Source organism: Xyrauchen texanus, chromosome 27 (assembly GCF_025860055.1).
Source record: "Xyrauchen texanus isolate HMW12.3.18 chromosome 27, RBS_HiC_50CHRs, whole genome shotgun sequence".
Lineage (NCBI taxonomy): Eukaryota > Metazoa > Chordata > Actinopteri > Cypriniformes > Catostomidae > Xyrauchen > Xyrauchen texanus.
In genome coordinates, this window is record NC_068302.1 from 1,088,766 (window position 1) to 1,102,397 (window position 13,632).

Below are 13,632 nucleotides of genomic sequence, written 5' to 3' on the forward strand. Positions count from 1 at the left end.
CTACTCTCTCAGGAATTCCAACAACTCTGACGTTATTCCGCTGGTTACGATTCTCCAAATGTTCCAGCTTCTCCCAGAAGCACCCTAACTCCGCATTGGTCTCTAGCGGATTAGCAGCTAATTCTCTCTCCGATGACTCCAGAGAATCTATCCATTTCTCAACATCTGCCACTCTTGTAACCATCTCAGTGGATTTCGTCTCCATGGCAGTGATCGATCGATGTATTATAGCAAGCTCCTCCAAGTCACCATATTGCGAATCAGACGACAGATGACATACTTCTGAAATCCCATGATATGTAGCTGTAAACAAGCAATTACAAACTAAATCATTAAGATCAAACGTTTTCTGTGATTAATAACAGAAGCCTGTTTTTGTTTTCTGTTCTCCTCTGTTTTTCAAATGCATCAGCGTATGTTTTTTGTGGATAATGTGATGGTAAATTTGTAAAACACTGCCAAATGAAACAAAATGTCACTTTATAGTGCTGATACTTCATAGTGCTGAGTCGTGATGACCGTCTTTTTACAGTATCTAAAGCAAATGAGTAGATGAAAAAGCGATGGCTTAAGATTAGTGATAGGAGAAAGAATTAGAAAAGAAAAAATTCAGCTTAAAAATGAGAAAACAGATCTGTGCAACAGAGAATCAAATGTTTTTATTTCTTACTCTTATGTCACAAATGCATTGTTGATATTACATTATACCACGTTACAATTACAGAGACAGAACATGTCAGAAGAAAAGTAGTCTGAAAAAGTCTCTTTCCTGCTGCTGGTTTTAAAATTAGACAAACAAAGAAAACAAAAGAACGCTGTTATATTTGAGATGAACATGAGTAATTTGAAGCACTTGAACTTCACGGAGGTCCTCAATGCCAGTTAAAACAGTTCCCCAAAGTCTCTCAGGCTCTGTGAAGTTCAGTGAACTCAATGAGTTCTCAAACGGAGTCTGACCATCACGTCACATAATGAAAGAATGCCCTGAGCCGAGCTCAGAATTTCAAGCTGAATCCTGGACCGACTTTAGAAGCGCCCTGGTTAGCAGTGGTCAAATGGAAACCAGTATCCTTAAGGTCATCATCGCCCTGAAGACGACAACAGAAAAAATTGCATGTAGATCATTTGGAATATTTAAGATAACCACATTAAATGACAAAGTGATTTTGAATTACTGTAGCTGAACTGGGCACTTAGAAATGTTTCTCTTGGTCAACAGAGTGTAATAGGATACTACATGAGAAAATAAAGAATATTAACTTAAAAAGCCATTCAAGTTTTAGTACCAGCTGACTGAAATCCAGGCCTCCCTCCGGGGGTTTCGGGCTGGTTCCTCTTTTCACCCGCTGCTGCTCACTCTTGGCCGGCCAGGTGGGGAACATGGAGGGCTCGATGGGGAGCTGTGTCTCACGGAAATATTCGTGTTTGAGAGCTTCATCAGCACTGATCCGCTTGGCAGGACAGTATGTTAGAAATCTGAGATAAGCGGAGAGCAAATACATAAAACAAATCAACCTCATGCCAAAAACAGCTGAACTAATGCAGCGTGTTAGACTGTAAACATCTTACACAGGACTCAGGAACCCTTGACTTCATTTATTTATCAAATGTACATTTATTTGGCAAGCAGTAGAAGTGAGGGGAAAATACTAAGTATTTACAGCATTTTGAGGTAAAATATCACAATATTTCCCTCAGAGGACAGGGAGGGAATTTATTTTCTGAAATATTCTTGCATTTCCTTGCAAATAGTTTTGCATCCCCTCAAAATAATTTTAGGTTTCCTCGCAATAGCGTTATCCATTCCTCATGAAAATGAACCATTGTTCAACTATGGTATTTCTAGTAAACCCATAAACACAAAATTGACGATGGTTGTGCTATAGTAACCAGAGTATGTGAGTGGAGCGGCAACACTTTCCACTCTGCGCTCAAATCATTCGTTAATCACTCCGCTCCAGCTCCACTCTGTGTTGTCCATTTCCCGCTCTGTGCTCCTGGATTAGAGTAACCCAAGCTCAGTGTTCTCTCCACAGTAAAATTATTTCGGTATTCTTTTTAATATCACAACCTTCCATGCAGAAGGTGTATTAAATGAGTGTTGGTGTTTTGTGTCGTTAAAAGTTCAATTCTATTTAATGCAGGACACAATAACCTACAGTTAACCAATAACCATCCCATCATTAATTTCCACTGTGTGCCAGTTGACGTAAGAATAAAGAGACGAGACAAGCATGTAGTTAAGTCAAGTTTACCACAAGCTTAACCCAATAGTAACCTTTGCGCTGGAGGTCGAACATTACCAAGTGCTGCTAGACTTTACTTCGTGTTTTTTTTTTTTTTTAATACGAATAATTATTTTAAAATATATTTTTATTAAAATATTAATAAATTAATATTTTTAATTTCAGAAATAATTGTATCGGAAATTCCATCTTTCCTTCATTCCAATAGTGTTTAATACTGCTTAACATGGTGAATTATTGCATTAAGATCTGGAGTGATGGAGCATTAGTGGAGCGCTCATGGAGCGAGTGAAAACAATGACACTTTTTTAAAAACCCGCTCCTCCACTCCGATTCCGCTCCACTTACATACTCTGATAGTAACCATATTTCCGCCATGGTATTTGTGGTAAAACTATAGTAATAACACAGGAAAACCAAAACTATGGTAATAAAATCAATTTTCTGCCAAAATAAACATGGTTAACAGAGAGATTATTTAGTGATGCATGTACCATAGTTTTTCCCTCACAAGATGGTAATTACAGTCATGTTTACTGCAGTTTCACTATAGTGAATACATTTTTATTTGTACATAATTTTTGGCGGAAACAATGTTTTTGGGTATCTTTTGTTTTTTGTGCTAAATCGATACTTTTAAAAATGGTGCTGGTGCCTAAATGTTGCCTTAACCAATACTTTAAAAAACAAACAAAATGACGGTGGATGACATTAAAGAACAGCTTTTTAATTGAAAAAATAAAAAATAATTCTTTAAACTGAACAATATATTAAAAGTTTAAAGTATACTTAAATATATACAAATTTGTAAATACAAAACACAACAAATTGACATAACAAATTCACAATAAAACCTAAGCCACCTAACCCAACTACAATCATTTAACACTAAATAACAGTTAAGAGTACTAAAAACAGCAAAGTAGTCGGTATTCTTGGTATGCAACAAACCAGCTTCAAATTTCAGCAATTCTTTTGCAGAAATATGACCATATTTTACTAATCTGGCAAAATACAACACTTCTCAAGACTTATTGTCATAATCAATGGTCTCCACATTGCTAGGGTTGGTTTGACTTGGGCCGGGGACGCCCACACTGCCAGCTGATCAAGTCAAGTCAAGTCAAGTCAAGTGGTTTTTATTGTCGTTTCAACCATATACAGTTAGTACAGTACACAGCAAAACGAGACAACGTTCCTCCAGGACCATGGTGCTACATAAAAACAACAAAGGACCAACACAGGATCACATGAGACTACACAACGAAATAAAATACCTATATAAACTACCTATATATACCTATATAAAGTGCATGCACAAACATGTGCAAAAAGTACAGGACAGTACAACAAATTACAGACAATGAACAGGACAATAGACAGTGCAGTGCCAACCAGTACTCAGTAGTGCAAAAAGATGACAGTTTCTAAAAATGTAAACATAACATACTATGAGATAATGTTCTATGCACATAGCAGTTATTGAGGTAGCAGACAGTTATAAAGTGACAGTAATTAAAGTGCAACTCAGGACACGTGTGTGTCAAACCAGTCTCTGAGTATTGAGGAGTCTGATGGCTTGGGGAAGAAGCTGTTACACAGTCTGGCCGTGAGGGCCCGAATGCTTCGGTACCTCTTGCCAGGCGGGAGGAGGGTAAAGAGTTTGTGTGAGGGGTGTGTGGGGTCAGTCCACAATGCTGGTTGCTTTGTGGATACAGTGTTTTTTGTAAATGTCTTTGATGGAGGGAAGAGAGACCCCAATGATCTTCTCAGCTGTCCTCACTATCCTCTGCAGGGCTTTGCGGTCCGAAGCGGTGCAAGTCCCAAACCAGGCAGTGATGCAGCTGCTCAGGATGCTCTCAATAGTCCCTCTATAGAATGTAGTGAGGATGGGGGTTGGGAGATGTGCTTTCCTCAGCCTTCGAAGAAAGTAGAGACGCTGCTGGGCTTTCTTGGTGATAGAGCTGGTGTTGAGGGACCAGGTGAGGTTCTCCGCCAGGTGAACACCAAGGAATTTGGTGCTCTTGACCGATCTCCACAGAGGAGCCGTCGATGTTCAGCGGAGTGTGTTCACCTTGTGCTCTCCTAAAGTCAACAACCATCTCTTTTGTTTTGTCGACATTCAGGGACAGGTTGTTGGCTCTACACCAGTTCGATCAGCCGCTGCACCTCCTCTCTGTATGCTGACTCGTTGTTCTTGCTGATGAGACCCACCACGGTCGGTGTCATCGGCGAACTTGATGATGTGATTCGAGCTGTGCATTGCTGCACAGTCGTGAGTCAGCAGAGTGAACAGCAGTGGACTGAGCACACAGCCCTGGGGGCCCCAGCGCTCAGTGTGGTGGTGGTGGAGATGCTGTTCCCGATCCGGACTGACTGAGGTCTCCCAGTCAGGAAGTCCAGGATCCAGTTGCAGAGGGAGGTGTCCAGGCCCAGCAGGTTCAGCTTTCCAATCAGGTGCTGGGGAATGATTGTGTTGAATGCTGAGCTGAAATCTATGAACAGCATTCGAATGTATGAGTCCTTATTGTCTAGGTGGGTGAGGGCCAGATGGAGGGTTGTGGTGATGGCATCGTCCGTTGAGCGGTTTGAACGATCACGCAAACTGCAGTGGGTCTAGTGAGGGGGCAGCTGGGTCTTAATCTGCCTCATGACGAGCCTCTCGAAGCACTTCATGATGATGGGTGTAAGTGCGACGGGACGGTAGTCTTTGAGGCAGGACACTGAAGACTTCTTTGGCATGGGGATGATGGTGGTGGCCTTGAAGCACGTTGGAACAACGGCGCTGCTCAGAGAGATGTTGAAGATGTCGGTAAGAACATCTGCTAGCTGGTCTGCACATCCTCTGAGCACTCTGCCAGGAATATTGTCTGGTCCAGCAGCCTTCCGTGGGTTGACTCTACGTAGAGTTTTCCTCACATCTGCCGTGGTAAGACAGAGCACCTGGTCGTTGGGAGGAGGGGTGGACTTCCTCGCCATCACGTCGTTCTGCACTTCAAACCGAGTGTAGAAGTCGTTCAGCGCATCTGGAAGGGAGGCATCTTTGTCACAGGCAACTGATGTTGTCCTGTAGTTGGTGATGGCCTGGATGCCCTGCCACATGCGCGCGTGTCACCGCTGTCCTGGAAGTGACTGTGGATTCTCTGGGCGTGTGCGCTTTGCCTCTCTGATTGCCCGTAACAGTTTGGCCCTAGCTGTTCTTAGGGCTGCCTTATCCCCTGCTCTGAAGGCGAGTCTCGGGACCTCAGCAGCGTGCACACCTCCGCAGTCATCCACGGCTTCTGGTTGGAGCGTGTGGTGATGGTCTTGGAGAAAGTGACATCATCAATGCACTTGCTGATGTAGCTGGTCACTGATGCTGTGTATTCCTCCAAGTTGGTAGAATCGCCATATGTTGCAGCCTCCCTGAACATGTGCCAGTCAGTACACTCAAAGAAGTCCTGAAGAGCAGAGATGGCTCCTGCTGGCCAGGTTTTCACCTGCTTCTGAAGCGGTTTTGTGCGTCTGACGAGCGGTCTGTATGCTGGAATTAACATAACAGAGATGTGGTCTGAGAAGCCGAGGTCAGGGCGGGGCTCCGCCCGGTACGTGCCTGGGATGTTTGTGTAAACAAGATCAAGCGCGTTCGCCCCTCTCGTTGCAAAGTCCACATACTGATGGAATTTAGGGAGCACTGTCTTGAGATTTGCATGGTTGAAATGGTCCAGTTTATTGTCCAGGGAGCAAACATTTGAGAGCAGGATAGACGGGAGAGCCGGCCGGCTAGGGTTTGTTTTTAGCCTAGCATGGACCCCCGCCCTCTTTCCGCGCTTTCGCTTTCTCGCACACCGCTACGACGTCCTCTCCCGGCCACCGGCATCAGGCGACGCCGAGGGCTGGAGGCCTGGTCTCCGCAGCAAGCCGAGTACGCGTAGCGCCTCCTGCAGGTCATCATGCAGCATGGTTTTTGCATGAGTCTTATATTTCAGTAGTGTCTGGCGATGGTAGACATGAACACCGGTTGCTCCGATGTCCATGTGTTGCAAAAGTCGGGCTTTTTTAACAAAAATAGCACCATTGTGGATCCGGAGTGGCCGCTGCGTGCTACCGCGCCGCCATCTGATGTCCGCAAGCTGTCGATCACTGTGCATCTCTCTGCTTTGAGTTGTGTCCCGTGTGTCCTCAAATGTTTCGTTAGGTTTGATGTGTTTCCCCCTTTACACGCAATTGTTGTAATACATTTGTTGCACAGTGTCGGAATCCTTTCTTGCAAAATACAGCCACACTTAATGTAGCTAGCTTACGGTAGGCTACCTGCTGCCATCAGAACAAGTGTAATTCACGTGCTCGTCGGATGGTCTTATTTCCAGAGTTGTGCTTTTCAGTCAAATGCGAAAACAACATGGACACTAACATTACTACAAAGATGTTTTGGATTTGTATTATCAGCGCTTTATATTACGGAGTGATTTTGTCCCAGAGTTGTTAAAGCACCAGTACATCACCTGAAACCACTAAATATTGCTTTACTTGACTTATCAGGGTTACTGCTAATAAATAACTTTTCTAATTAATCTACGTCAATCTACATGGACAGCAACTAACCGTTATAACCTAATACCAATTTAAATTGATATGCAATACGTGATTTTTTTTTGTTCTTCGACTTTCTGCGTTCTTGTTCCGACATGCATTCACGTGAATTTTCTAAGATGGGAAATAATTTTTCTGATTATTCTGACACCACATGAATGCAGTATAATTTAACTAGCAATCATGTGCGGTGATGATGCTTCTTACGTCCGTTTCGATGCACCAGAGGGCAAATATTTCAATCGACAGCTCAGGCATTTAAGTGGCACCGAAATCTGAGTTCTGATTCAGTCCAGTACAAACCGGTCATATGGGTTTTGGTACCCAACCCTAATCCTCATGGCACTATATTTCACATGCTTTGCAGTTGTGTATGCTTACTTACTGTCCAATAAGAAGAATGCCAATTCAGGGTTGGGTTTGATCCCCAAAACCGGTTTTGATCCACAAAACTGAGTGATGGTCCCTCCAAGAATCAAATTTCCTGCCGATGTTCACTCGACCATGACAACGTTTCCGATTAGCCTGACAGGATTCAGTAGATACATTTTTATTTGATTTTTTTTGCTTACTCTGAGTTTGTGTAGGAGTAGGTGTTGTGCTGTGAGCCGGACGTTTGCTGGATTCCATCTCTAAGATAACATCACCTAGTGTTGCAGACTGTCTGTTGACGCTGTTGAATAGCGGAAGCGCTTAGGCAAGGCTCACAGGAGCGCAAATAAACATCACATCCATTGGAATTTCCCAGCTCGGGAAAAAAGCGACCCGCTCCCTTCGCATGAAAATCAGTCTACAGGGTTTAATAGGCAACCTAAGAAGTCCAGGAAGGGCTAAGTTATGAAGTTTAAGTTGTGCTACAAGCCATAAACACATTGGCAAAAAAAGTATATTACATGAAAATTGTTACATATTGCACCTTTAAGAAAAAAAGCAGAGAGACGTGCTTTTTGAGAATTGTCTCACTGAGTTGGTCAGCTAGTCTTCACATAATGACAAAATATGAGGCAGTTTATTTTAATTATGCCATTATTTGTACTTTGTGACAGACTATGTTATAAAAGCCAATAATAATGAATATGCAAGACACTGGAAGAACAACGAGATGCAATGCAGCAGCTAAAGACGTCTGTCTGTCATAACTGTATGTACAGTTGAAGTCATTAAAACTAATTTTTTAACCACTCCATAGATTTCATATTAGCAAGTTATAGTTTTGGCAAGTCGTTTAGGACATCTACTTTGTGCATGAAATGAGTAATTTTTACAACAATTGTTTACAGACAGATTACCGGTATTTCAATTTTAATTGACTATATCATAATTCCAGTGGGTCAGAAGTTAACTGTGCCTTTAAGCAGCTTGGAAGAAAATGATGTCAAGCCTTTAGACAATAAGCTAATTCACTTCTGATAGGATGTGTACTGAATTGGAGGTGTACCTGTGGATGTATTTTAAGGCATACCTTCAAACTCAGTGACTCTTTGCTTGACATCATGGGAAATTCTAAAGAAATCAGCCAAAACCTATGAAAAATATTGTGGACCTTCTCAAGTTTGGTTCATCCTTGAGAGCAATTTCTAAACACCTGAAGGTGCCACGATCATCTGTACAAACAATAGAACGCAAGTATAAACACCATGTGACCACACAGTCATCATACAGGAAGGAGATGCATTCTGTCTCCTAGAGATGAATGTAGTTTGGTATGAAAAGTGCAAATCAATCCCAGAACAACAGTAAAGGACCATGTGAAGATGCTGGAGGAAACAGGTAGACAAGTATCTATATCCACAGTAAAACAAGTCCTATATCAACATAACCTGAAAGGCTGCTCATTAAGGAAGAAGCCACTGCTCAAAACCACCATAAAGCCAGACTACAGTTTGCAACTGCACATGGGGACAAAGATCTTACTTTTTGTAGAAATATCCTCTTGTCTAATGAAACAAACATTGAACTGTTTGGCCATAATGACCATCGTTATGTTTGGAGGAAAAAGGTTTGAAAGCCGAAAAACACCATCCCAACCGTGAAGCATGGGGGTGGCAGCATCATGTTGTGGGGGTGCTTTGCTGCAGGAGGGACTGGTGCACTTCACAAAATAGATGACATCATGAAGAAGGAAAATGATGTGGATATATTGAAGCAACATCTCAAGACATCAGCCAGGAAGTTAAAGCTCGGTTACAAATGGGTCTTCCAAATGGACAATGACCCCAAGCATATCCCCAAAGTTGTGGGAAAATGTCTTAAGAACAACAAAGTCAAGGTATTGGAGTGTCCATCACAAACCCCTGACCTCAATCCGAATTTGTGGTCAGAACTGAAAAAGTGTGCGCGAGCAAGGAGGCCTACAAACCTGACTCACTTACACCAGTTCAGTCTGGAGGAATGGGACAAAATTCCAGCAACTTATTGTGAGAAGCTTGTGGAAGGATCCCCAAAATATATGACCCAAGTTAAACCATTTAAAGGCAATAATACCAAATACTAACAAAGCGTATGTAAACTTCTGACCCACTGAGAATGTAATAAAACTGACATTATTATACTGACTATTATTCTGACATTTCACATTCTTAAAATAAAGTTGTGATCCTAACTGACCTAAGACAGGGACAGGGAATGTTTTCTACCATTAACTCTTTCCCCGCCAGCGTTTTAAAAAAAAAGTTGCCAGCCACCGCCAGGGTTTTTGACGATTTTCGCTAAATTTTAATGGCCCGCAGAATATTTTCTTCCACGAATATATGAAAATGCTATATATCAAAATAAAGATCTGGGCCTCTGCTTTTAGGCAAAAAAAAAAAAGATTTTATTTTATCTTCATTTGTTCTTTTTTTATTGCGACTTGAACAGAGGTAGGTTTTGTCAAAAAACAACATTTCAGACAAAAAGCTGAGAAAAAGGCACGTTTATGTCTGATATTTTGAGCTTCTCATACTCCACTTCTTCATGTTTGAGACGATCGCAGTCTGTTTCTTTGATCAAAGAGTTGCGTACTCTTTCAAAACATGCGCAGGGGTCTACGTTACCGTATAACACCTAAAACACGGAAAATTCCGTGTTTGGCGGGGAAAGAGTTAAATGAGTTTAAATGTATTTGTCTAAGGTGTATGTACTGTAAACTCCTCTGCCTCTATCTATGTCATATGAGTGTGATATTTCCAGGTGGTCTGTGATGTATTTCATCACTGCACAAACAAGCTGTTCTTTCAGGTAGGTCCTTTCTGAAATATCTGTGAGCTTAAAAGGGTAGTTCATCTGAACATTGCACATTAAAATTAGGGATGTGCAAAACGGTTTGTGCATGGTTTGGTTGTCTGAGCGAATAGTTGGTGTACACCAATCTATGTATAATTGGGCATTGTTTCATGGGAATATATGGACACTAAATGTGAAGTTCACTAAATCTTACCTGGTAACTAATGGATTTTCAAAAAATAAAAACTTTCAAAGAAATGTATGAAGTAAAAGACTCCAATACAGAGTGTTTTGTATGCATCCCGGCCACAGAATTACCAAATGAATGTTACCGGAGCGCTTGGACTCTCAGGGAGATCGTCACTCCACATTCAAAAGTGCATCACTGTAAGATTTTATTGGGAGTGCTCGATATCTAGTTCATGTCATCAATCAGCTTGTTGAGCCTTTTTATGTTTAAGTAATTTATTAAAGCAGTGTCACACAGAACAATTCTGTCATTTTAATCTTTCTTCAAAACCTTTGGAGAATGGATAATGGGAACATTACTCACAGCAGAGTATTTTACATCTAACAGTGAATGTCTTGAAATGTATTAATGCGGTGAATTTGTCCAGAAGTGATGCTTTGATGGCTGAAGCGGCGCTGCATAAAAGTACTATATTGATTCTTAGTCACTGATAAGCACAGCAAGGTATCAACAGGAGATCGCTCTCAAAGAAGTTGCGTCTCTCAGCTATTTGAGAATTGCGTCTCCCGTTAAATGTGCCAATGCTATAAAATTCTGTCTAGTCGACAAAAAAAAAAAACAACGACATTCAACATGCACAAATGAGATTTGAGAGCTACAGGGAGGGAATGACCTTCAGTGAACAAAGACTCAACTTTGGGTTGTTCCTCACACAAAGCTATTGTATGTAGGGATGTACCAATCCAATACCAGGATCGGTATTGGCTCTGATACTGAAGCTTTTAGACGGATCGGGTATCGGTCTGATGAGCCCGATCCAAATCTGATACACAATACACATAAGTGTTTCTTAATAAGCTATACATTTATATTGAAATAATGTGTAGTTAGAGGTGTGTGTTGCTTTACATAATAAACAGTACTCCCAATTAGTTCCACACAATAATGTAAAGATATTCTAAACTGATTATGCAAAAAAAAACAACATTGGGATCAGTCGATACTGAGATTTATGATATCGGAAGAGAAAAAGTGGTATCAGTGCATCCCTAATTGTATGACCTCCAAAGTAAGGGATAATGTACAGTCAGACTGTCATCATTGCAAAATAATGAAAGAGCGCATTTAGGTTTTCCTGCCTATTGCATGACTACTTGCCAAATAAATAAGTGGACATGAAATATTGATCAAATGTTTTACAAATAGATGAATAGACACCACTTGCCTGGGACAGTGGACAATTATACCGTTAATTGGTCATTATGCAAAAATACTTGACCACAGAATGCAGCTATTGACCAATAAGAATTGGGGGGAAAATGTCATGATCTTTAAATAACACATTGTGGGAAGACTGTACAAAATAACTACGTTTTTTTTTTTCTTTTTTCACACAGATAGACGGGAATGGTGTGTTTTCATGTTGTGTGTGAGGAACTTACTTGTTCATGAGGTCAAAGCCCAGGTCGGAGAGAAGTGCTCCAAAGCGTTTGCGCAGGTTGTTATAGGGGTATTCAGTAAAGGTAATCTTCTTAATTGCAGGCAGCTCATTGTAACCTGGCCAGATCTTCTCACTGGGAGAGCCCAAGTCCTACAATCATTACATATTACAAATTCAATATCCCCAAAACCTTTAAACTGACCACTTTTTAGAAAGGCTTCCTCTTGGTAGGCAAGAGTTCAATGAAATAGTATTTATATTAATATAACGTTTAATTCATACCTTGAATATTTTATTAATTTGGTCGATGTCAGATTTGCCAGGGAATAAAGGTTTCTGGGTTAGGAGTTCTCCAAATATACAGCCCACCGACCACATGTCCACGGCTGTAGAGTATTCCTGCCAAAGGAATGAGAGATTATATGCATGTGATTTCAACAAGATGACACGGTTGCAAAATATAGCTAGATGCTAGTAAATAACAAATAGCACAACAGTGACCACCAAATTTTTGCACTCTTTTTCTCTATATGGATTTTATTAATCTATACTACTCCCATGAAACATTATTGATGACATACTCGAATCAGAAACAACAGTACCATGGGAAACACTAGTTAGGCATGTAAATTTGGTTCTGTGTATTCCAGATGGTCACCAGAAGAGGTGCTAAGCAATAGTGGATAATCGCAGCGCCAGCCATATAGTTCAAGAAAATATACCGAAAAATCATGTTGTGACATGGCAAGGACATAAGTCACAGCAGCTCGGTGACAAGCACATTCCAAGTGACAAACAACTCACGTAACCAAAATGTTGTTTCATTCCCCCTGACCACCAGAGACGGCGCAAAGCACTAGTGGATGATACATACCAACATGGTCATGAGGAATACAACACACCTGAATTCATGAATGCCTTTCTAAAAAAACTGAACAGCTCACAGCATAGGAGGCAGCAACATTGACCTTGGAATGGAAACTCCCTGGAAGGCTGCCAGAAGATGAAGACACAGTCCTGGTTGAACAGCAAAGTAATACCCTTGAGAATGGGTTGCTGGGCTGTAATATAGGCTAATATAAATAACCCACAATCCAGCCTGACTGCCTCTGCTCAGACAAAGGAGCACCTTTAAACAACACTATCATAAACAAACAATAGATCTGTCTGTCTGAATGAGGTGGTGGTATCTACACACGACCTCAATGCCCATACAAGTGACAAGTCCCACACAAGAATGAGATGCACAAACAGGCTTGAGATGCCTTGCACCTTTTAGGAAACTACAAACAAGGACATGAGACCCAATAGAGGAATCTCCAAACATGGCATGACCTACAGATATGGCAGCGATGAACACCTTTAGAGAGGAGTCCACATGTCGTCATCCAAGAGATGTTGTAAAAGACCCCTAATCCTGGGTCTTCCCCGAGGCCTCCTCTCAGCTGGACATGCCTGAAACACCTCCCTAGGGAGGAGGCCAGGGGGCATCCTTACTAGATGCCCAAACCACCTCAACTGACTCCTTTCGACGCAAAGGAGCAGCGGCTCTGCTCCTCACGGATGACTGAGCTTCTCACCCTATCTCTAAGGGAGAAGCCCGCCACCCTTCTGAGGAAGCCCATTTCGGCCACTTGTACTCGTGACCTAGTTCTTTCGGTCATGACCCAGCCTTCATGACCATAGGTGAGGGTAGGAACAAAAATTGACCGGTAGATCGAGAGCTTTGCCTTCCGGCTCAGCTCTGTTTTCGTGACAACAGTGCATTAGAGCGAGTGCAATACCGCCCCCACTGCCCTGATTCTCCGGCCAATCTCCCGCTCCACTGTCCCCTTACTCGTGAACAAGACCCCGAGGTACTTGAACTCCTTCAATTGGGGCAATCCACAGAACAACTACAACAAAAACATGAACACCCGACAACCCACCCAATCTCTCGCCACTGAATATTCAGAGAGAGCTCCATAATGAAGGATCAG

General features: G+C 41.8%; 1 protein-coding gene across 1 annotated transcript in view; it reads right to left on the reverse strand.

Annotated features, from left to right (window-relative positions):
- Positions 1-648: 648 nt before the first annotated feature.
- Positions 649-13,632, reverse strand: part of LOC127620636 (cyclin-dependent kinase 11B-like) — a 57,905-nt gene continuing 44,921 nt past the window's right edge. The window contains exons 16-19 of the mRNA XM_052093835.1: positions 11,936-12,052; positions 11,655-11,803; positions 1,287-1,476; positions 649-1,088 (exon numbers count right to left, since the gene is read on the reverse strand). Of these exons, the coding sequence (XP_051949795.1) occupies positions 996-1,088; positions 1,287-1,476; positions 11,655-11,803; positions 11,936-12,052 (549 nt within the window). The 3' untranslated portion in view covers positions 649-995. The remainder of the gene's footprint in view (positions 1,089-1,286; positions 1,477-11,654; positions 11,804-11,935; positions 12,053-13,632) is intronic.